Source organism: Mytilus edulis, chromosome 2, assembly GCF_963676685.1.
Source record: "Mytilus edulis chromosome 2, xbMytEdul2.2, whole genome shotgun sequence".
Classification (NCBI taxonomy): domain Eukaryota; kingdom Metazoa; phylum Mollusca; class Bivalvia; order Mytilida; family Mytilidae; genus Mytilus; species Mytilus edulis.
Window position 1 is genome coordinate 74,025,728 of NC_092345.1, and position 25,760 is coordinate 74,051,487.

The 25,760-nt window shown below is 33.9% G+C and overlaps 1 protein-coding gene across 1 annotated transcript in view; it reads left to right on the plus strand.

The window, feature by feature from the left end:
• The window catches only part of LOC139511012 (uncharacterized), a 37,499-nt gene that overhangs the window by 2,806 nt on the left and 8,933 nt on the right, over nucleotides 1-25,760 (plus strand). Inside the window, exons 2-4 of the mRNA XM_071297577.1 lie at nucleotides 77-1,285; nucleotides 2,086-2,125; nucleotides 12,154-12,402. Coding sequence (XP_071153678.1) covers nucleotides 77-1,285; nucleotides 2,086-2,125; nucleotides 12,154-12,402 — 1,498 coding nt within the window. The remainder of the gene's footprint in view (nucleotides 1-76; nucleotides 1,286-2,085; nucleotides 2,126-12,153; nucleotides 12,403-25,760) is intronic.

Consider the following 25,760-nt stretch of genomic DNA (forward strand, 5'->3'; position numbering starts at 1 on the left):
TATGCTCCAGAAGGGTGAGAAGATCCTACTCCACATGTAGCACCATGTGTAACATTATGATCTATGTATATTTCAGGGTGATGTTGAAGAACAGAGATGTTTATTGGAAAACTCAATCGAAGAACTCTTTCAAAACCATGGAGGAAAAAAGCATCTTCAATACAAGCCACTCATATTTGTGGATGCAAGAAACAAGGAAGACAAAGAAATAGTTACATTAAAGAAACAGTTAGTGGTTGTTGCATTAGACCATCCTCGCTGTGGAGAACTAATGCCAACAAAGTTTGTACCACTGGAACTTCAGCTAGCACAAAAAGTAGAGGAAAACAAGAAAATACTAACAATGAATGAACTGAGTGACATAAACAAGCAGAATGACAAAATGGCTTTGACTCCTGCTCAGCTTGAATCATTTCTAAAGGTTAATCATGCTCTGGGAAAACTGATCTACTTCGATGAAGCAGGCCTGAGAGATAACGTTATAATAGATCCTGTGTTTTTGGTGGATGTACTACGTTCCATTGTCACTGATGATCTGTTCTGGCCAAACAACCTCAAAGAAATCTTAGAAAGTATCAAAAAAAGCGGAAAATTGTTGAAACAGGATTTATATGAAATATGGAAGCAAGACAGTTTTCATGAGATCTGGACACACAAAGATTACATAGTAGACATGTTGGTTCATTTGGATATAATTTGTACACAAAAAGACGAAAAAGATGGATCAGACTTTTTCTTGGTGCCTTGCATGATTAGTACCAAAAGAGAAGAGAACCAACAGATAGAGCACTACAGAAGCATCCATCTGGCTTACAGATTTAAGGAGGACATTGTACCACCTGCTATTTTGTACAGGTTCATTGCTACTTTCATATCAATGTGGAAGCTACGGGTCAGCGCTAAATCCAGTCGTTTGATGATCTTTAGAGACAGTGCAGATGTAACAATTGACGGGGAACACGATATGAGATTTGATATTCAGAGAAACAGGTTTATTGTTTCTCTTTCACACAATGAAAACAAAATCTCTATTGTACCAACAATTGCATCTACAGCCCAGGAATGCCTAACACATGCCATTACAAACATTTCCAATTTCTATTTCTCAGTTTCAGAGGATTCTGATTGTAATAGAGATTTGCCATTTTCCATTCAAATCGGCATTGTTTGTGGGACTGATCTTTGCTTTTTTGATCACACTTTGTCATCGAATAAGGAATGGAAATGCCCGGATCACAATACAATACACAAAACCGATATTGTGTCCAGATGGTTTGCAGACAAGGTATGTTCTTTCTGTATAATTAATGAAAGTTTTTCTATTTGTGTATATTATTTAAGTTTTTTGCGACTTATGAGTTTAAATGCCCCTTGGTATCTTACGCCTCTCACTTATTGTTGAAGCTCGTGTCATCATAAATATAACATTTCATTTTTACATAAAGGTTAATTTCAGAATGACGAACGATTGCTTTTAGTCAATCAAAATAACGTATTATAACGAATATGTTTGTATTGATAATATTCATCATTTAGAAAATATTTTAATAATCTGTTTGCATGGTTTGTTCTATTTCTTGTATACTATAACCAGTAGTTCAACAAATTCGATTTGTGATATGACTGTATGGGTGTACATGTATTTTAGGCATGATTTATCAGTCATTGATCTCAATTTCTTTGTTCATATGATACATGTAGTATAACTTTATTTTTAGGGCTATCAACATAAAATTAATTGTAGTACTTCATGCGAGACATTTCAGCATATGAACTTTTGTTTATAGGAATATCACGGGAGGTGTTACATCTGAAACAGGATATGAATACCCTTCTCGAGCATCAGCGGTCATTGATTGTTTGTTTTTGAGTTCGATATTTTCTGTGTCAAGTTTTCTATGTTTTGTCTTCAACTAACTCAGTGTTTTTTCGTGTTTTTTTTAACATGGTCCCTTTTATACCTTCCGCTCATTTTGTTTTAATCAACCATGTTGCCCCATTCTAAAAATAACATTTGTACCGCAATTAGGTACATATAAAGACATCATCTCTGTATTTAATCGTTTTACAACTCCTATCTTACAGTTATATGCAGTGGACGACAGATGCCCTGATGAATGTTCTGGTAAGAATTATCTTATATTTTGCAACTCTACCACTCCTGTCAATATATGAAGAGATGCATAATTTATTTTGCATCAATCAAACTGAAAATGTGCATTGACGTAATCAGATTATTGACATTGAAAAATGATTTACATGAATATTTGCTTAACATTAATATTACTACTGAAAAGTTAGCCAAGATATCCAAGTCAACATGAAGGAAATCATCAGTCAACTCCCTTTTTGATATAAGAACATCTATATGCACTAGCTTCTTGTTTCTTTATTTTATTTGCAACAATGTGAATATCTTTTTCATACGACCGCATACACATTTGTGGGAGTCGTGTCGTCGTCGTCGTCGTCCGAAGACATTTAGTTTCCGAACAGTAACTTTACTTGAAGTATATGTAACACTCCCAAACGTGTCCTTCCCCCCAAACGTGTCCGATTCTCCCAAACGTGTCTTTCCTCCCTAAACGTGTCCGAAATGTACAATATTTCCCAAACGTGTCCGATTTCATAACCCCCAAACGTGTCCGATAATTGTTATTCACCAAAACGTGTCCAATATTTAACGCCAAAACGTTACACGTCTTTTAGCGCTTTTACATGTATCTCTTAAATAAAATCGCTGATAACGTTTACGGCAATTCTATGATGGGAGACACACGTGATGAAGATGTCATGTATCAGATTAAGTTAGTTCGATGTAGGTTTTTAATGATTATAATAATTGCAAAATTAATCTGTTATTATTAAGTAACTTTGACTGCAGTTGTTTATTGTCCATTTGCAAGTATTTCATATTCGTTTAGAGCGAACATACACATAGTTCTGGGGTTGAATTAATCGTTAACTTTGTTAATTATTTTGTACTTATAAACTCCGATGATGCCTTTTATATTTATCCGAATATTGCATGGCGGGGTTTAAACAGTATTTTTTTTTTTAACTTTTGTCAATAGTTTGTGTGTATTTCAAAAGCCCATCAAATTATAAACTTGTTATCCGGGTTTTTAATAAAATTTAGGTTTCCACCATCACTAAAGACACACGATAAGAAACATAACGTCCAGTGCCAAATATTTCATGCATAAGTTTTATAGATTCTTTTTTTTATGAATATTACTGTTATGTGATCAACGCCGGTTTTAAATGCAAATTTATTTTGTAGTGTATAAATAAACTTTAGAATGTTGATTACGTATTATCCAGTTGCAAGTACTTTATGCATATTTAGAGCGCACAATAGTTTTGCAAGTTTTAATGTTTTTACAGTTGTACTGTACACATTAACTTTAAACTAAACTTTAAACTGATGATCGCGTATTGTCCAGTTGCAAGTATGTCATGCATATTTAGAAAGAACATACAAGTTTTAATGTTTTTGCAGTTCTATTTAGAGAGGACATAGGCTACCTGTTTTTTGTTGTTGTTTTTTTTTACATTTTAACATACATGTTTTAATGTTTTTACTGTTCTTTTGTTAAGATAAACTCTAGACTGTTGGTTGCATATTGTCCAGTTGCAAGTATTTCATGCAAATTAGAGAAAACATACAAGTTTTAATGTTTTTTTTTAGTTCTACTGAATAAATTAACTTTAGGCTGTTGATTGCGAATTGTCCAGTTGTCAGTATTTCATGCATAATTAGAGAGAACATTAAAGTTTTAACGCGCAGAGAAAGGGACACTTTGACCCGTTAACTGTACTGTTTAACTCAACATGTTTGCTTACAATTTACAAACGAAATAGCCGAAATGACGCCCCCACTTTTAGCCAGTTTAATTCTTCCGTTTTGAAAAAGTACTAACGTGCTTATGTATATTTTTAATGAAATGGTAAAATTAGTATACGTTAATGAAATAGCAATAACCAAATAACGCTTGATAAGGACACGTTTTGGGGATTGGACACGTTTGGGGGTTAGTTGTGAAATGGACACGTTTGGGCGTTTATACAAATGACACGCTTTGGCGCAGTTTTCAACTAGACATGTTTGGGGGAATCGGACATGTTTGGGGGGAAGGACACGTTTCTGAGTGTTACATATACTTATCAAAGGTACCACGATTATAAATTAATACGTCAGACGCGCGTTTCGTCTTCATAAGACTCACCAGTGACGCTCAGATCAAAATAGTTATAAAGCCAAATAAGTTCAAACTCGAAGAGCATTGAGGACCCAAAATTCCAAGAAGTTGTTACAATTACGGCTAATACCCCAGTCCCACTAGGCCACGATCGCACTACGATCTGTGAAAGAAATGCAAATTTTGATGATCGTTGTGCGATCGTGTAGATCGCAATAAGGTCGTATCACGGTAGTGGTGAGGTCTTCAAGATCGTGGAAGAGCGTGGCCAACTTTGAACATGTTCAAAACAATCGTGGTGCGGTCGTGGCGAAATCAGGTCGTATGGAAGCGTAGTGAGAGCGCACTAAGATCGTAGTAAGATCGCAAAGGTCGCTGTACAATCGTAGCGAAAGCGTGATTCTATTCGGAGAGACAGCGCTACTATCGAACAGCGACGTTATCACGACCTCACCACAACCATCACGTTTTCACTGCGACCCAACTACGCTTCCACTACGACTATACCACGCTGTTCACGACCATAGTACGATTCTAGCACGCCCTTGCCGTCCTTATCATGACCTGACTACGTTCACACTACGACCATCATTCTCATTGTCATTTTCACTAAAATATCTTCATTGAGCTTTATGGTCCCACTAGACCACGATCGCACTACGCTCACCGCAATCTAAAATAAATTCAGATCGTGGTGAGGTCACGGTATGAGCGGCATGAAAATGTAAATTTTCGTTGCTTTCACGATGCTACTACGTCCTCATTACGCTTCTACAACGATCCCGCTACGATTATACCACGTTATCAACGCGCTTATTCTGCGACCTCACTACGCTTATCGAGATCATTCTACGCTCATCACGTTCTTACTACGACCATACCACGAGTTATCCGATTGCAACACAATCTTACCACGATTTTACTGCGATCATAGTATGTTCTCACCACGATTATACTACCTTCATACCGCGATCTTACTACGTTATCAGTAAAAACGTCAACATCGTGTTCCATATCAAAACAATTCCAATCCTTCTATTTCTGATTAATAGATAGATTTCTCGAAAACAATACAGTCATGCCACCACAATCTTCTAGAACACATGGGCGTGGTGGTAGGGGTTGATGTAGAGGCAGAGGGAGCTCTAATAGTAACGAATGCCGATCAAGCAGAGATTTCGGACCGACCAATCCTATCTAAATTACAACCTTTTGCTGGTCCATGAAGCTCAAATGACGATATATTAGTGAACGATAGCAGAGATGACACAGATGTGGTAATAGATGTAGGAAGATGTGTCAATGTGACAACTCTCCATCCAAGTACCAATTTATAAAAGTAAACCATTATAGGCCAAGGTACGGCCTTCAACACGGAGCCTTGGCTCACACTGAACATCAAGCTATAAAGGGCCCCAAAATTACTAGTGTAAAACCATTCAAACGGGAAAACCAACGGTCTAATCTATATAAACGAGAAACATGGTTGATCCGTTGTTATAGTCGTAGTGGAAGCTGTAAGACCGTAGTGCAGTCTCTCTGAATAGAATCACGCTTTCGCTACTCTCTCGCTACGATGGTACAACGACTTTTTCGATCTTACTACGACCTAAGTGCGCTCTCAAATACGTCTCTACTACGACCTCATTTCGCCACGACTGCACCACGTTTGTGTTGAACATGTTCAAAGTTGGCCACGCTCATCACGATCTTGAAGACCTCACCACGACCGTGATACGACCTCACTGCGATCTACACGATCATACTACGATCATCAAAATTTGCAATTTTTTCACAGATCGTAGTGCGATCGTGGCCTAGTTGGACTGCGGTATTATATCGGACGTGAATGTACAAAATAATACTCCCTCAACTTGAAACTGTGAATCGTCGAAGTTTAGATATGTTCCCTATGACCATGTTATTACAGGGGACCTCAATATCGTCAAGGGCAGGGAGGTTAAACACTTTTTGAAAAAAGGACCAATATATCGTCCTCCATCTAAAATAGATTAAAAAGAGTGTTGTCAAGTCACCAAAGATGCTCTTCCCTTGTTTATACAAAAATGGTGTAAACGGGAAAAATCTGATACTAAAAATAAAAATCTCCTGATTCTTATTTAAATGAATGTATCAATAATAGATATTAGAATATCACTTTTTGAAAATAATTTAGAAGTAAAAAAAAAAAAAGAGAACATAATACGCCTATTACCAGAATTTGAAATAAACTTCATGAACTTTCATAGCGGTTTGTGTTTATCCCGGCCAACAAAGCAGCAAATAATGTGGTGAGAGATGCTGTAAGTACTATACAGACGTTCAGAAGAACGCAATTTTAAATTCATCTACAAATCCATATCATATAGTAAAAAAACATATCATAACCACATCAAAGTTTAAGGCTCCTTTTGAACATTTGAAGGTCCCTACTATGTATTGGTTACCTAAACTACAAAAAAAAAACCATTTAAATATCGTTTCATCTCGGCCTCTTGTAAGTGTTCTACAACTAATCTTTCAGTGCCTTGCACAAGTTTCTTAACTACCATCAAAGAACTTATCAAAACCTATCGTAATAAAATATATGAACATTGTGGATTTAACTATTTTTGAAGTGTCAAAAATTCTTTGGATGTTTTTATAAATTACGTGCTTTTGATGGTCCTTTTGATTCTGTTGGCAGTTCTGATTTTTCTACTCTTTACATTACGCTTCCACACTATCTTATTAAACACACGTTTTCCTTTTTAATAAAGTGGTCGTTTGGTAAATCTGAATACAAATATATTTGCTGCAACTCATTTAAAGCCTTCTACTCGAATAAAAAAGGTAAATATGCTAGATATACTTTCTGGAGGTGTAATGAGATGATTGAAGCTGTTAATTTTTTCCTCGATAATATGTATGTACGTTTCGGCAACAAAGCTTATCGACAGGTTGTAGGTATCCTTATGGGCACTAATTGCGCGCCTTTAATACCAGACTTGTTATAGTACTGTTATGAATCACAGTTTATGATCAAAATCAGTAAAGACCCATCGAAATTAGATTTAATTGATAAATTCAACAATACTTTACCGTTATCTTGATGATATTTTTTCGTTAAATACTAGTAATCAAAAATTTTCTCAATATACGGCTGAAATTTACCCAAAGGAACTTACTTTAAATAAATCACATTTAAATGTGGTTATAACTGTCCTTTCCTAGATTAAGATATTTTGGGAAACTCAACACTAAAATTAACGACAAAATGGACGATTTTTCGTTCCCTATTGTTGATTTTCCATTTTTAGATGGTGATGTTCCCTTGGCACCATCTTACAGCGTTTATATTTCACAGCTCGTTCGCTCTGCGTGTCTGTTGTGACGTTTTTGATTTTAACAAACATAATCTATGAAAACTGTTAAGCCAGAAATTTCGTTACCATAAATTACTTAAAACCTTTACTAATTTTTTCCATAGATATAAAGATTTGGTTTTGAAGTTTAGTTGTACCTGCAGACAACTTATTTCTAACGAGATAGCACATCCTTAATTCTACGGACATGTTGTTAACCGTGCCCGAAAATTTAGAAACGATCCTGTTAAACTTGTAGCTCCGTTATATAAACTTATTCTAAAAAGTTACCAATTCATCAGTGTAATACGATCATTGAATATTGTTTTTATCGGTATAAATATTTATTTTGTTATCAGTAAATCAAATCAAACTAAATGATACTTGTATGAAATATATACTTATACACATTCATGGATCTACAATCTCTCGATACCTGTTTCTTGGCATTGCACAAGGTCATGTTTATCTCTGACTGTTTATGACGTCTTCACACGAAATCCATTGGCAGATTGATAATTTAGTCTTACATGCATGATTTTTTTATTAGTTGTTACAGGCTTTGAACTAGCTGTCAGTTAACTCTCAGATCTGTACCTAGTGTCTTTTTGTTGTTAAGATGTACAAGTAACCGTCCAGGTCCACTTATACTTTTGTCCATCTGATGCGTTAAACCTTTTTCAACTGATTTTGATAGTTTGTACTTATGTTGTACTGTTATACCACTGTCCCAGGTTAGGGGGAGGAATGGGATTCCGCTAACATGTTTAACCCCGCCACATTCTGTATGTATATGTGTGTCCCAAGTAAGGAGCCTGTAATTAGGTGGTTGCCGTTTGTTTATATGTTACATATTTGTTTTTCGTTCAATTTTTGTACATAAATTAGGCCGTTAGTTTTCTAGTTTGAAATGTTTTACATTGTCATTTCGGGGCCTTTTTTAGCTGACTATGCAGTATGGGCTTTGCTCATTATTGAAGGCCGTACGGTGACCTATAGTTGTTAATTTCTGTGTTATTTTGGTCTCTTGTGTAGAGTTGTCTCATTGACAATCATACCAACTCATATTGTTTATACCAATCGTTTAGGAATAAGGGGCCAAAAAAAAGCCCCTAGAATTTTTCTAGTTTTTGAATGCTCTGAAATTGTACCACTAGATTAAATATCAAAAGTAAAAGATAGGGATTTATTTTTGGGGTTATTGGGTAAACCGTAAAGAAATTATGATTTCTTTTTCTCTTCAGAAATTGAAAATAAAATTTCTCCAATTTTATTTATTTTAGAAGGAGGGGATTATTTTTTTCTCCAAGAGATTGACAATTTTCCTAAGAAAATTGGGACTCAGAATTGTTAATTCTTTGTATATAATCCGAACACCGACTTACTGAGTAATGCACAGCAGCACAGTGCAGAGTGTATTGCACAAATGCAAGAAATCTTTAGGTTGTACTTTTAAATACAGCTGTTTCTCAAACCACGCTTTTTTGGGGAAAATTAGAATATTCATAGAAAATTAATTGTGTTCACATACTGGTTCCCAGTTATGCTCTCTGTGTTGCATCTCATAGAGACATAACTTGGGAATTTTACCAGTAAATATACATGTGGATATTGTTTACATTGAAATCTGTGGTAACCCTTCATTCGAGGTAGGGGTAGTTAAGAACATTAGTGTTAGTCTAAACCCTGAAAAGTTCAGGGTATATAAACGTTGAAAATATGCCACAGAGACCTATATTTTGACCTTTGAAAAAAATTGTAACTGCATATGCAATTTCATTCTACTAGGATAAGATTTTTTTCAAAACTTCATAGTGAAAGTGGTACAGTTGTAGCCGTAAACAAAGCCGTGACTACATTTATTCTGTGTGAGAAACCTATAATGTGTCAAATATTTTATAACAAACCCAATTCAGAGCTGTATCAACCTTGAATATTGTGTCCATTTTTTCCCCCAACTGTTTAGGGTTGGACACTGCGTTCGTATCCAGCCGGGCTCTGCGAAGCAATTTATTATACGTTGGTTTAATTCAAACTAAAGTATATTTTACGTTTACTCTCTCTAAGAAATAATGCCCTTAATTGACAATCTTTTCAAGTTTTTGTACTGATGCAAAATTGTTTATTGAAGCAGATAAATCGGACAAAAGCAATACCTACCTATACATCTGACAACTCCCGTAATGAGTTTGAAAGGCAATCTATACCTTTTTTGCGCTTTTGTTAATTTTGCCGATATTATAGAGAGTAAAAAGAATAAAACTGTCTGTCCCAATTACTTTCAGCTAATTAAGTCTCCAGTAGGAGACAAGGGCTGCGAACTTCAATTGACCTAAACACGGAAATATTACCCGGAATGACTATCTCTACTCGGTTTTGAGTGTTTTGCCGACATTAAATACAAAAATTAAAATTAAAAAATACCGAACTCTAAACAGAAAGTACATGTATCTAAGTAAGCAACTGGTCAAATCAAAACCTCAAACACATGGATAACTGATTTAGTAAAAAAGTGCATTGCAGTACCTACATTTATCAATCAATATGATCTTCAAATAAATTAGCAGGGCTAAAAGCACAAGACCGCTGCCTTTTGGCGATAAGCACATTAAAAAACATTTTTGTTTAAATTTATTATTTTTTTTGGTTATGTTGACATTTTTTTAGGAATAGTAAAAAACTTATGATCCAATTGACTCTCTTTAAGATACGGTGTCTTAGTTCATAAACAATGATCAACAAGACAACCTTTTGACCCATACAATTCCATTAAACACAAATATATGAATATATATATTTGTATTTTCTCAATTAAATCGAATACGAAATCTCAGGTAAGCAATTCTGGCTCCTTTTTGTCATTCAATATTGAAAAATGAAATGAAGGAAATTGGAAGTAGCATACATCAATAATACATATAGATAACAGCTCCATCACATCGTAACAAATAGTATTAAGAAAAAGGTATCAATAATACAAACTGAAAATAATAATAATCTGACTCGATATACTACTGTACAGTTTTGTGTCATGGATACCAGAATACAGACGTTTTCATGTTATTACAAGGTAGTATACACTCTTAAAGTTAAGCTGGGGTTCCGTAGCTCAATAGAGAACCTACATTAGAATTGTTATAATTTTAATATTTGTTTAAGCCCCAGTCCCACTAGACCACAATCGCACCACGCTCACCGCGATCTAGAATAAATTCAGATCGTGGTGAGGTCACGGTATGAGCGGCATGAAAATGTAAATTTTCGTTGCTTTCACGATGCTACTGCGATCCCGCTACGATTATACCACGTTATCAACGCGCTTATTCTGTGACCTTACTATGCTTATCAAGATCTTTCTACGCTCATCACGTTCTCACTACGATCATACCACGAGTTATCCGATTGCAACACGCGATCTTACCACGCTTCTACTGCGATAATTATAGCACGTTCTTACCAAGATTATACTACGTTCATACCGCGATCTTACTACGTTCTCAGCAATAACTTCAATATCGTGTTCCATATCAATACAGTTCCATTCCTTTTATTTCTGATTAATACGTAGATTTCTCGGAAACTATCCAGTCATGCCACTAAAATCTACTAGAACACGTGGGCGTGGTGGTAGGGGTTGATGTAGAGGCAGAGAAAGCTCTGATAGTATTGAATCCTGTTCAAGCAGAGATGTACAGGACCGACCAATCCAACCTAAATTTCAACCTATTGCTTGTCCATAAAGCTCAAATTACGATATTGTAGTGAACGATAGCAGAGATGACACAGGTGTATCAATAGATATAGGAAGATGTGGTATGAGTGCCAATGAGACAACTCTCCATCCAAGTAAAAATTTGTAAAAGGCCATTATAGGCCAAGGTACGGCCTTCAACACAGAGCCTTGGCTCACACCGAACAGCAAGTTATAAAGGGACCCTAAAATTACTAGTGTTAATCCATTCAAACGGGAAAACCAACGGTCTAATCTGTATGAAAACGAGACGCATGGTTGAACAGTTAGAGAAAATGGACAAGAATTCCTAATTACATACAGACAAACAAAACCTGGAGAGATATATTATATTTTATGTGAAAATGACAATGAGAATGATGGTCGTAGTATGAACGTAGTCAGGTCGTAAGAAGAGCATGGAGTGGACGGCAAGGGCGTGCTAAAATCGTATTATGATCATGCACAGCGTGGTGAAGTCGTAGTGGAAACGTAGTTGGGTCGCAGTGAGAACGTGATGGTCGTAGTGAAGTCGTAATAAAGTCGCTGTGAGATCGTAGCGCAGTCTCTCCGAATAGAATTACGCTTTCGCTACGATGGAACAGCGACCTTTGCGATCTTACTACGATCTTAGTGCGGTCTCACTGCGCTTTTACTACGATCTGATTTCGCCATGCCCGCACCACGATTGTTTTGAACATGTTCAAAGTTGGCCATGCTCATCACGATCTTGAAGACCTCACCACGACCGTGATACGACCTTACTGCGATCTACACGATCGTACTACGATCATAAACATTTGCATTTTTTTCACAGATCGTAGTGCGATCGTGGCCTAGTGGGACTGCGGTATAACTTGATTTGCAATATTTACAGGCTTAGATCAGGTATGGTTAGGCCGCCAGCCTGAAGACAAACACCTTGGACGACTAGCAGCTAAATTAACACACGATGACACAAGGAAGATATATATGTACTTAAAGGAAAATGAACCAGCCCTACAATGGGACATTATCAACGAATCAAAAAAGCGAGAAGGGTTTGATATAAAGCTTAATGCTTTATATGATTGGAAGAAGAGTTCTACATATGCCTCATTTAAGCAGCTCCAAGAAAGTCTGAAGGGTGCAGATATAACAATTCACAAACTATGTCAGGTACACATTTATTATTTGCACCATCTTGCGATTAATCATGTCTTTTTTTTTTCTATATTTCCATTAAAATTTTGAAATCTATACTTTTAAACGAGAAGACCTCAATTTGTGTGTCGCTCCTCTTCCTTCCACGATAAATTAATCATCATGCCTCTGTGTTCTATAGGTAACATGCATAGTCTCATTTGTCATCCACTTATGATTATTCAGATTGAGTTATTTTTGGAGAAAAACGACAAAAAGGAGTTCGGATATTGATTCCGTCATCAGACTGACTTTTAGTCATGTAAGCTTCCGGTTAGAAACATGCACAAGTACAACCAATCGTATGATAAATAACAAAAATGAAAAATAAATAAGCCAATCTTCATATTATGGTGTTTAGAACGCAAGAATCACAACTATTTGGAGTACACCACTAATTCATGGTCCCATTGCTTTCTATGTTAAATTCCTCCATTTCAACCAGGCACACCTCTTTTGTTTTAAATTAAAATAAAGTGGCATTGCATGTCAAAGCAACACTTTATGGTGTCTTGTACTGAAAAAATCAACATACCTTTGATGGCATATAAGAAAGAACTGGTTCCCGGAACTTCGGATGTACCAAATCAGGTATTTCAGATCTGACAAACATACAAAATGTACTCTCTTTTTAAAATTTTGTGCAGTTTTTATAATGTTCAAAATTATAAGTCCAAAAGTGTTCTACAATGATTACCAGTCCTTCAGCTTTCATTTGATACCAAAAATACCTAAATATTCTACATATTTTGTGTTAAATATGTACTACTTTCTGGAATGTGCTTTCTGGCCAGGCCCGAATGAGTGGTGTTACACATATCATACCTCCTTAGAGAGGACAATTATTTTTCGCGTTTATCTACATGTAAACTACAATTATACTACTTTAATATATAGAAACTCTATGTATTCTGTCTACTATTTTCTTTGAAAAGTTTACTTTTTAAGGGGTCATACCAGTTGCATATATATTAAAATAAGTAAAACATGTGGAAACAAGAATGTGTCCATAGTACACAGATGCCGCATCGGCACTATATTTACTAAGTTTCGAGTTGATTGGACTCCCACTTCATCAAAAACTACCTCCACCAAAACTTTAACCTGAAGCGGGACAGACAGACGGACAGACCAACGAACGAACGAACGAACGCACGGATGCACAGATTAGAAAACATAATGCCCATAAATGGGACATAAAAAATTATTGCTGAAAGTGAAAGTAGTGATTTGGCAAAAATTAAAGTATGGTAGAGATTAGAGGTAGGCAGGACCTTTTTTGGGAAGTCGGGATCGGGTGTTTTTAAGCTCGGGATTTTGGGATTGAATCTTAAGGGATCCGGGAATATATTTTTCGATTTTGGGATTTCGGGATATGAATTTCTTTAAATTCTGCATCTCGGGATTGCATATTTTTAAGCCTGGGGTTTCGGGATCAGGACCCCTCCGACTATCCCTCAAATTAGCCTCAGTCGATCTTAGTCATTGATACAAGATTCATATCCTACCATCGGCATGTTAATAAGGCTCTCAAAAGAAAAAGCACTGATGGATTGTCCTAGAAGCATATTTTATTAGACTAATAATGGTATATCTATAAGCAGTGTTATAAAGTTCATTTTATTACCGTATTATCTGTTACAGTAATAATAATTGAAAGATCAGCAACTCTCACATGTCTGCACTTTCTTAAATAAACATAATTAAACAGATCAATTGAAGTTCTTATACACATGTTGTCATTCTGTAGTCTGACCATCAAACGATGTACTTGCTAATAAATTAGTTATCGAAACTGGATTGTATTATTACATAGCAAATATATTAAATATTTAGGTGACGAGGAAAAAACTTAATATTAAAATAAATGTATTATTCTACAAGTGACAATGCCGACCTACAGGAAATTATACTCTTTTGATGAATCCGAAGATTGGACACAATATGTAGAACCTATAAAACATTAGTTTAATGCTAATGAGATAGACGAAGAAGACCAGAAAAGAGATATTTTCTTAAGTGTATGTGGGAAAAAAACCAGAGATGACCGCCAGCAAGGGGCTTAGTTTAACATAGGACCCATGGGAAATGCATACAAATGACTTCTTCTAGAGAACCACTGAATGGAATGAAACCAAACATGGCATGAATGTTCCTTATGAGGTGCTGACCAAGTGTTGTTACTTTGTAGCCGATCCATCATCCAAGATGGCCGCCAGCGGGGGACTTGGTTTAACATAGGACCTTATGGGAAATGCATACAAATGACTTCTTCTAGAGAACCACTGAATGGAATGAAACCAAACATGGCATGAATATTCCTTATGAGATGCTGACCAAGTGTTGTAACTTTGTCTCCGATCCATCATCCAAGATGGCTGCCAGCGGGGGGCTTAGTTTAACATAGGACCCTATGGGAAATGCATACAAATGACTTCTTCTAGAGAACCACTGAATGGAATGAAACCAAACATGGCATGAATATTCCTTATGAGATGCTGACCAAGTGTTGTTACTTTGTCTCCGATCCATCATCCAAGATGGCTGCCAGCGGGGGGCTTAGTTTAACATAGGACCCTATGGGAAATGCATACAAAAGTCTTCTTCTAGAGAACCAAGGAATTGAATGAAATCCAACATAGCATGAATAGTCCTTTCCTTATGAGGTACTGCATGGCCAAGTGTTGTTACTTTGTAGTCAAATTTTATCTGTTTTTATATGATTTCAAAAACCAAAGTAGTCAGGTGAGCGATATACAGGCTCTTGAGAGCCTCTAGTTAGTTAAAAGCACGGCAGTTACAAGTTTCACATTATTTTTTGGGCCCCTTGTTATTATAGAGAACGATTACTCTATTCAGTAATAATCTTGAATTGAGACTTGGGAAGAAAAAAAATCACTTGTCACTTGGAATATATAACACCACACTTTCTATTTTATATTTATTTCAAAATTGCATTTGATAAAAAAAATCGGAAAGATACACAAACATGACAAAAGCACAATAAAAGAAAAATAACAAATTTTGCTATCCCTTCGAAATTCATTGATAATGCAAAAATAACATGTTCTATTTATATCATACATGTTTAGTTTCAGTTTCAACCACGATTCTAAATATCATAGACCTATCTTTCCCTAAAATTGCGGACCGAATAGAAGACACCCGTTTATTTTCTACACCTGTCAGGATTAAGGTTGAAAAAAGATACTAGAAAGATGTAATATTTTTTTATTCAAATGAATATGAAAGTGCATACATGTGTGTATTGTCTTGTGGACTGAATAGGATGGTTTTTTTTTCTTCTTCTTGTCTTTGTTCCATGACATGTTAATGTTGCACTGGTGGTTGATTATCCTCCCTCGGTATCTTCTTACTTTTTACATGAATATAAATCATGTAAAAAAATATTCAATTGCACTTCAAAAATATATGCCAGAAATTTTAAAATTATAAATTATTCATAACCTATTTAACATTACTACGTATATTAATTACTAAGCCCATATTTCATTAAAAACTACATGTATGGTTTTAAAAAAAAGTATTGTGGAGTCCATTCAGTTTTTATTTAAATCAATTTTGTACGAAGATCTACGAGCAGAAGCATTGTATAATTGTCCATGGTTTATTTATTTAGTTAACATTTTATTGTCAGAGGCTTGGATGAAATTTGAAAAAAGGCAAGACACGCATTTGAGCAAACAAAAACAGCAACAGTAATTTGGCATAACAAGCAGGTTACAATCTATGTAAACAATTTCAGGATAAACTAATGAAAATTGCAGGTCACTAAAGAATGAAAAATTAAAATTCAGGACAATGATGTCAAATGAGGGAGAGTGGGTAGAAGGGGTCCTGATCCCGAAATCCCAGGCTAAAAACACAAAATCCCGAGTTTAAATAAATTTAAATCCCGCTATTCCGAAGTTCGAAAAAAGAATTCCCTTATCCCGAAATCCCGAGTATTTCACCGTCGTTGGAAGTGATAATCAACAATCGAGTGATTTAAATGTGATCTTGGAATAAATAAGAAGGTTTTCAAAGATGAACTTGGAACTGTGAAAGGAATGAAATGTTGATGAGAGTGCCGTACCGAAATATTTCAAGGCTCGCCCTTTGCCATATGCGTTGAAGGATAAAGTGGAGATGGAACTTGAACGTCTTGAGAAAGAGGGTCAGATTCAGCAAGTGTAATTTTCCGATTGGGCCGCTCCGATAGTACCTGTAGTTAAGGAGAACGGATCTATTATAATTTGTGGTGACTACAAGGTTACTGTTAATGCCGTTTCAAAGTTGGATAATTATCCGATTCCTAAAACTGAGGATGTATATGCAACGCTTGAAGGAGGACAATAATATACAAAATTGGATTTAAATCAAGCTTACCAGAAAATTGAACGAGATGAGGACAGTAAAAGGTATGTGACTATAAACACGCATAAGGGTTTATTTAGATACAATAGACTTCCGTTTGGTGTAGCGTCCAGCCCAGGAATTTTCCAAAGTACACTTGAAAATGTGTTCAAGGTATATCCAATGTTTTGGTTCGAGTAGATGATATTATGATAACTGGTAAAACAAACGAGAAACATCTAAATACTCTTTCTGAGGTTTTTTTCTAGATTTAAGATAATTGGAATTCGGTTTAAGATACAGAAGTGTGTGCTCATGGCCGCAGACGTTGTTTATTTGGGATTTAAAATAAACAAACACGGAATCTATCCAGTGGAGAGTAAAGTTGAGGCGATCGATAAAGCCCCAAGTCCGACAAACGTGACAGAATTGAAAGTTTATCTTGGAATGTTGAACAATTACAATAGATTTTTACCAAATTTGTCCGACTTGTTAAACCGCTACATGTACTTCTACAGAAAGACACAAAATGGTGTTAGGGAAAAGAACAGGAAAAAGCGTTCTTAGAGTCAAAACAGCTGTTGAAATCCGCATCAGTACTTGTACATTTCGATCCGAAAAAGAAATTAATCTTCTTTTTTTTAACAACATAATAATATCTATTCATCTTATCTTGCTTGTTACATACATGTATTTCACCTGACCAAGCGTCCAAGCTTCTCTTGATTTACCCTGTTACACTCCACTGATTATCCAGGGAAATAAACAGCTGATCCAACTTATTAACTTATAAAAAATAATATAAAGGATGTATAGTTGTCTGATGCAGAGATTTATCATGCTAAAAATTCTTTTTAATTGACAATAACATTGGACATCTTGATTTATATGCATCTATTCTTTTATTAAATTAATTATCAAAAATACTAAAGACATCAACAGTTTGTGTTCTCTGCTCGGATACATAGTATTACTTATAAATAGAAAAACTTAATACTGTTAGTATATTAATTCAAAACATAATATTTACTATCTGTGATTTTATATCCAAATACCAGATGTTGCAATTTTTATATCAAAATCTATTTTACTTCTTTTAAAGAGTTCATAGATTTTTTGCCAAAATTTATTCAAATATCTACACTTCAGAAAATAGTGAGCATAATCTTCTTCTTGCTTACAAAAATTACACTTATCTGTCTTTATAGTTACTTTCCACTGCAATACCAGTTTTTTAGTTGGAACAATACAATGTAATAATTTCCATCTAATAAATATTTTTTATTTATTTTCAGTTATATATTCAAAAATAAATTTGTACAATGAATTCATATTAAGAGTTTCTTGTATTGGTAGGATTCTAAGCCATCTGTTTATCCCTATTGCCGACTCTAGTTTTATACTTATCAAAGAGTTATATAACATTTTATTTGTTAATAATGTAGTCTCGATTAAATTATTTTTCCATATGATTTTAAATCTCTGAATATTAACTGTAGTTTTGACAGAATTCTCTTTTTGAACAACTTGAATCCATTCTGCTGGTATAGATTTTTTTTATTTTTTGGAATTCGGCGATCAAGTTTATTTTGAACTTTAATTTGTTTAAAATGTAGATTTCCGATAATGACATTTTATCATCTAAGATATCATTTATGTAAATTAGATCACTCCTAATCCAAATCTCAAATATAATTGGTTTATTACCAAATTTTAAAGATTTATTTCCCCATATTACTTGCTTTCTAATATCGACAAATGTGTCTGGTTGTTTTGTTTGCCCCCGCCAGTCAAATTCCAAGACGTTATTACTTCTTCCTAAAACGTAGGAATATCTTTAAGATATCTTAAAGATTTAATATCACTAAAATTTATATTCAATATTGACAAAACATTGTTTGAAACATTTAAGTATTTAAATGGTATAAGCTTCCAAGTCTCAAGTTTACCATTTACCAATCTATTTGCCCATGATGCTTTTAAAGCCACCAAATAACTTTTAAAGTCTACCTTTTTAGACCCCTCCTTCTCATATGGACCAATCATCATGTTTCTTTTAACCTTGTCTAGTTTCCCATTCAAAATATATTTGTAGCTACTGTTTTCTATTTCATTTAGATAATTTTCTGGAGTAAGACAGACGCTTCCCAAGAAAGTAAAACAAGAGGCTGTCACAACGACAGCAAACCGGATTTATTAACATTTATTTGTGTCCTGGCAATATCACAAGAACCATTACTGATGAATGGTGAAAGTGAAAATCGTCAATATCAAATTTGACCTCCATTTTGTCATCAGTATCAACATATTAAAATTTGAAAAGCTTAGATTGAATGGTTCATGAGTAAATGCAACAACGTGAATGGAAACGCCATTTTACAATCTTTCAAAAACCATAACTCCTGAACGGTTAAAGTCAAAATCGTCATTATTAAACTTGACCTCTATTTTGTCATCAGTAACAACATATAAAAGTTTTAAAAGCTTTGGTTGAATAGTTCATGAGAAAATGCACGGACACGACTGGAAACACTATTTTTCAATCTTTCAAGAACCATAACTCCTGAACGGTAAAAGTCAAAATCGTCATTATTGAACTTGACCTCTATTTTGTCATCAGTAACAACATATCAAAATTAGGGAAGCTTTGGTAGAACAGTTCATGCGTAAATGCACGGACACGACTGGAAACTCCATTTTTTAATCTTTCAAGAACCATAACTCCTGAACGGTAAAAGTCAAAATCGTAATTATTGAACTTGACCTCCATTTTGTCATCAGTAACAACATATTAAAATTTGGGAAGCTTTGGTAGAACAGTTCATGAGTTAATGCACGGACACGACTGGAAACTCCATTTTTCAATCTTTCAAGAACCATAACTCCTGAACGGTAAAAGTCAAAATCGCCATTATTGAACTTGACCTTCATTTAGTTGTCAGTAACAACATATTAAAATTTTAAAAGCTTTGGTTGAACGGTTCATGAGTTAATGCACGGACAACATTTGATTGCCGCCCGCCCGCCCGCCCGCCCGCCGTACATCCCCAATTCAATAACCGACATTTTTGTCACAAAAATCCGGTTAAAAAGGCAATATAAAAGTCTTTATAATTAGGATTTTTACATTTTTATTATTCCTTAATCTCTGGGCCATAATTTCAACAGCCAAAACAAATAAAAGAGCCGATAAAGGACAGCCTTGTCTTATTTCACGTGAATTTTTGAAAGTTTCTGATACCCACCCATTGTTTGTATATCTGTGTACATTGCTTTAACCCAGTTGATAAATGAATCGTTAACACCAAAATGTTTCAATGTCCCAAACACAAAATCCCATTCCAATAAATCGATTTTTTTTGTAAAATCTACAAAAACTAATGCCCCCTCAATATTGTATGTGTCTGCGTAGTCTATTACATCTTGAATTTGTCTCAAATTAAACCCAATAAATCTATTTTTAACATGACCGGTTTGATCTTCATTAATAATTTTTGGAAGTATCCTTTTTAATCTTTGAGCTAGAACATATGACAAAAGTTTAAAATCTACATTTAGAAGTGAAATTGGACGGCAGTTTTTCCAAAAGTAAAGGACCTCCTTCTTTAAATAGCAAAGTTAATATACTGGTACGTTGTGAGTATGATAAACTTTGTTTATCGTAGCCGGTACTTAAAACAGTCACAACTAAAAATTTAAGTTTATCCCAAAATTGTCTATAAAATTCAACCGAAAGACCATCAAGCCCTGGTGATTTATTTAGTTTCATTTTATAAATGCCTTGTGTGCATTCCTCTACTGTAACTTTTCCATCGCATATCAGTTTATCCTTTTTGTCTACTTTGTTTTCTAGTTTTGTGTCATTGCAGATTTTTCAGTTAAATTTTTATTTGCAGATTTTACATTATACAAGTTTTCATAGAATTTTTTATTTTATGGAGTAAATTTTCTTGATTAGTAATTAATTCCCCATCCTCTCCTTTTTGTTTGCTTATTGATTTTTTTCACTTGCCTCTTCTTTTCTAGACCGAGGAAGTAGTAATTGTTCTTTTCCCCAAACTCAACCCATTTTTCTGTAGATCTAATTTGTGCCCCCTTTGCCTTTTCGTCATAAATGTTACTTAATTCTGTTTCTATATCTTTAATTTCTTTTTCCAAATAATGATTTTCCCCATTGTTTCTCTAATCTATAAGTTCCATCTTTTCTTCCAGATCTTGTTCTAAACTGCGCCTTCGCTCTCTTGTTAACTTCTCTTTATTTCTACAGTAAGTTGTAGTTACTCCCCTTACCTCGATTTTAAATCCATCCCATAAAAGCCTACAATCTATTGAGTCTTTTTTAAACATATATTTATCAATTAAACATTTTATACGTTCTTGATAATCTTTATTTTGTAATACTGAGTTATTCATTTTCCAATGCCCATTTCCCCTTTCTGATAACCCTGCAGGGGCCGTGTGAACGAAGCTGTTCTAGGACTAGGACATGTCTTAGGATGGTCTTAGGACACGTCTTAGTCCTAAATCATGTTAACAAAAGTCTCCTAAATTAAGGTATGTCCTAAATTTGGTCTTAAAGTTAGGATATATAAATAGGTGTCTTAGGATAGTCCTAAAGGTTACAATGTCCTAAAACGTAATAAAAACAACAAATATAGCACAAACTCAATTCTAAAAATACTAATACAATATTAAACTATAATACTGTTATTAGAATTGAATTAATAAATCAAAATATTTTCAATATTTGTTAAAGATTCAATTGTATTACATTAAATTATTTCGTGCTGTTTATTTGGAAGCCTAAAAAATACTATCATTATAAGCAACATATTTTGCGACTAACCAAAATGGTGCAATATTAATTTAAATATGGTAAAAAGTTGACTTCTTTTTTGTAACTAGTCCTGATTCGATACATGTAATGAAATCAAGTGGACCTAAGTACAAAACTAGTTTATGTACTAAAATCGCAGCACGAATATCGCATTTAACAAAGTTTTGTGACTATTTACTTTTGTTTTCGTATCAAATTCATTTACATCTTTTATCATAATTAATAACGTATTTATTTGTATTAAGTTAAAACTTTAACTTTTATTTTGCGTTAATTATTTCCATATAAGAGTAGATACTAACATACCATTAAATCTATGACAAAGAAATCTCTACATATTATTTCAATTAAGTAAATGTGTTAGGATGGTCCTAGGACCATCGTAGTTAGGACTGTCCTAAGACAACTTTGTTTTACATCCTAAGACATGTCTCAGACACGTCCTAAGACCATCCTAAATAATGTCCTAATATATATCTTAGGACATATCCTAGGATACTTTCATTGACACGGCCCCTGGCTTAAATTTTAAAAATACACTTTGGTGATCAGTAGACTGTTTAACAGCCGGTTTAATTTTACACCATTCTTATATATTTCCATATATCTTTACTCTCAATAAACCATCATGTTGACAAGGTATTAGAGGTAAAAATTCTGACCCAATAAAAATCATGTGTCTACTAGCTTGTAATTTATCCTTTCTGGGGCCGTGTCAATGAAAGTATCCTAGGACATGTCCTAAGATAGGTCTTAGGACATTATTTAGGATGGTCTTAGGACGTGTCTGAGACATGTCTTAGGGTGTAAAACAAAGCTGTCTTAGGACAGTCCTAACTACGATGGTCCTAGGAGCATCCTAACACATTTATTTAATTGAAAATATATGTAGAGATTTGTATGACATAGATTGAAGAGAGGGAGGATGACTCTTATATAGAAAACAATTAACGCAAAATAAAAGTTAAAGTTTTTACGGAATACTAATAAATGCGTTATTGAATATGATAAAAGATATAAATGAATTTAATACGAAAACAAAAGTAAATGGTCACAAAACTTTGTGATATTCGTGCTGCAATTTAAGTACATTAACTAGTTTTGTCCTTAGGTCCACTCGATTTCATTACATGTATCGAATCAGGATTAGGTAAAAAAGAAGTAAACTGTTTCCCATATTTGAATTATTTAAAATATGTTGCTTATATAGTATTGTTTAGGCTTCAAAAAAGGTAGCACGAAATAATTTAATATAATTCAATTAAATCTTTAACAAACATTAAACAATATTTTTTTTTTATTAATTTTTTCTAATGATAGTTTAATATTGTATTAGTACTTTTAGTATTGAGTTTATGCCATATTTGTTGTTTTATAACGTTTTAGGACGATGTAACCTTTAGGACTATCCTAAGACACCTAATTGTATATCCTAACTTTAGGACCAAATTTAGGACATATCTTATTTTAGGAGACTTTCGTTAACCCGACTTAGGACTAAGACGTGTCCTAAGACCATCCTTAGACATCATGTCTTAGTCCTAGGACAGCTTCGTTGACACGGCCCCTGGACTATACCCTGGTGTGACCTCCACATAATTATTGATACGCTACTAAACCACGGGTATATCGTGTGCCCTTTAATACATGTTGATACATACCAATAAAGACAAGCATTAGCCTTTCAAAAAGGGCTAGTCGACTTTTAGCTGATGAAAATGGAAAATGCTCTCGCTTTGTAGATTAATTCGTTTACTAGAATAGCCACGTGCATCAATCAACAAATTTAACCACACACGTGAGGTCACACGTTATGAAGTAGTATATATCGTTTAACGTTGTTGTTTACGAAACTCCAGAAGATTCGACTATTTATAAATAAAAGTTACCTGTGTACCAATATCATGAATATGCATGATTAATGACCAGGCAAAATCTAGTTGCTAAAATAGAGAGGACAAATTCGATACTCTACGGGATTGAAGGACATTTACTAGGTTTGGATTGTCCTAACCAATCAATAAACTTTGATTATTCACGTCTCGTAATATATTCCAATCAGGTAGCAAGAAAAATTCACGCACTAACTGTCAATCTTTCAATTCTTAATATCGACTCCTAGGAGTCGATAATAATTGGCTAATTTCGGAAAAAAGACATACATAAATTTTATACATTCCCTGTGTGAACTATGTGCTTTTGATTGTGTATACAATCTATCAGATATGTTATTGATCAAAACATCATGTATTCGATTAAGTTGTGTAATGGAATATCTTTGTGAAAGTTCGAAACAAAAAGATTCTTCAGCTTTGTGTATGCATGATGATGTAATTGTATTTACAAGTTTTCCAATTTTATAAGACAAAAACCAAATTTCAACCGGGATATAAGTTATTTGTGTATTGTACACTTCTACACTGCTTTGTATCTTTAGCTCAAAAATTTGAATCTGAAGTTTATCAAGTGTTGGATTGTATAAATATGTACCAGACACAAGTTGTTTCCTTTTTCCTTTTTCCTTTTTCGATATTCAAATTTTGAAAAATATTACAAGTCCAAACTGAATTTTTTTTACCTCCAAAACTTTTTTCACCAATTTTTTTTTCCTCAAAATTTTTTTCTCAATTTTTTTTCACAAATTTTTTTTTCTCAAAAATTTTTTTCCTCAATTTTTATACTTTATTTTTTATTTAAGTTTCCTTATTCGTTTTATATTTCCTTATTCGATTTTCATTTCCTTTTTCGGTTTCTTTCACCTTCTTCAGTTTTCATTTCCTTATTCAGTTTCTTTTTCCTTATTCGGTTTCTATTTCCTTATCCGATTTTCATTTCCTTATTCGGTTTCTTTTTCCTTATTCGGTTTCTATTTTCTTATTCCATTTTCATTTCCTTTTTAGGTTTCTTTTTCCTTATTCGAATTTCATTTCCACATTCGGTTTCTTTTTCGTTATTCGGTTTCTATTTCTATATTCCATTTTTATTTCCTTATTCGGTTTCTATTTCCTGATTCCATTTTCATTTTCCTTATTCGGTTTCTTTTTCCTTATTTAATTTTCATTTCCTTATTTGGTTTCTTTTTCCTTATTCGGTTTCTATTTCCTTATTCGATTTTCATTTCCTTATTCTGTTTCTTTTTCCTTATTCGGTTTCTATTTCCTTATTCGATTTTCATTTCCTTATTCGATTTTCATTTTCTTATTCGATTTTCATTTCCTTATTCAGTTTCTATTTCCGTTTTCGGTTTCTATTTCCTTATTCGATTTTCATTTCCTTATTCGGTTTCTTCTTTTTTATTCCCTTTCTATTTCCTTATTCGATTTTCATTTCCTTATTCGGTTTCTTCTTTTTTATTCCCTTTCTATTTCCTTTTTCGATTGTCATTTCCTTATTCGGTTTCTTTTTCCTTATTCGATTTTCATTTCCTTATTCAGTTTCTATTTCCTTTTTTGATTTCTATTTTCATTACACAGTTTTTATTTCATTATTCCGTTTCTATTTCCTTATTCGATTTTCATTTCCTTATTCGGTTTTTTTTTACCTTATTCGGTTTTCATTTCCTTATTCAGTTTCTTTTTCCTTATTTGGTTTCTATTTTCTTATCTGATTTTCATTTCGTTATTCGGTTTCTTTTTCCTTATTCAAATTTCATTTCCTTATTAGGTTTCGTTTTCCTTATTCGGTTTCTATTTCCTTATTCAATTTTCATTTCCTTATTCGGTTTCTTTTTCCTTATTCGAATTTCATTTCCATATACGGTTTCTTTTTCGTTATTCGGTTTCTATTTCCATATTCCATTTTTATTTCCTTAGTCGGTTTCTATTTCCTTATTCCATTTTCATTTCCTTATTCGGTTTCTTTTTCCTTATTTGATTTTCATTTCCTTATTCAGTTTCTATTTCCGTTTTCAGTTTCTATTTCCTTATTCGATTTTCATTTTCTTGTTCAGTTTCTTCTTTTTTATTCCCTTTCTATTTCCTTTTTCGATTGTCATTTCCTTATTCGGTTTCTTTTTCCTTATTCGATTTTCATTTCCTTATTCAATTTCTGTTTCCTTTTTTGATTTCTATTTCCTTATACAGTTTCTATTCCATTATTCCGTTTCTATT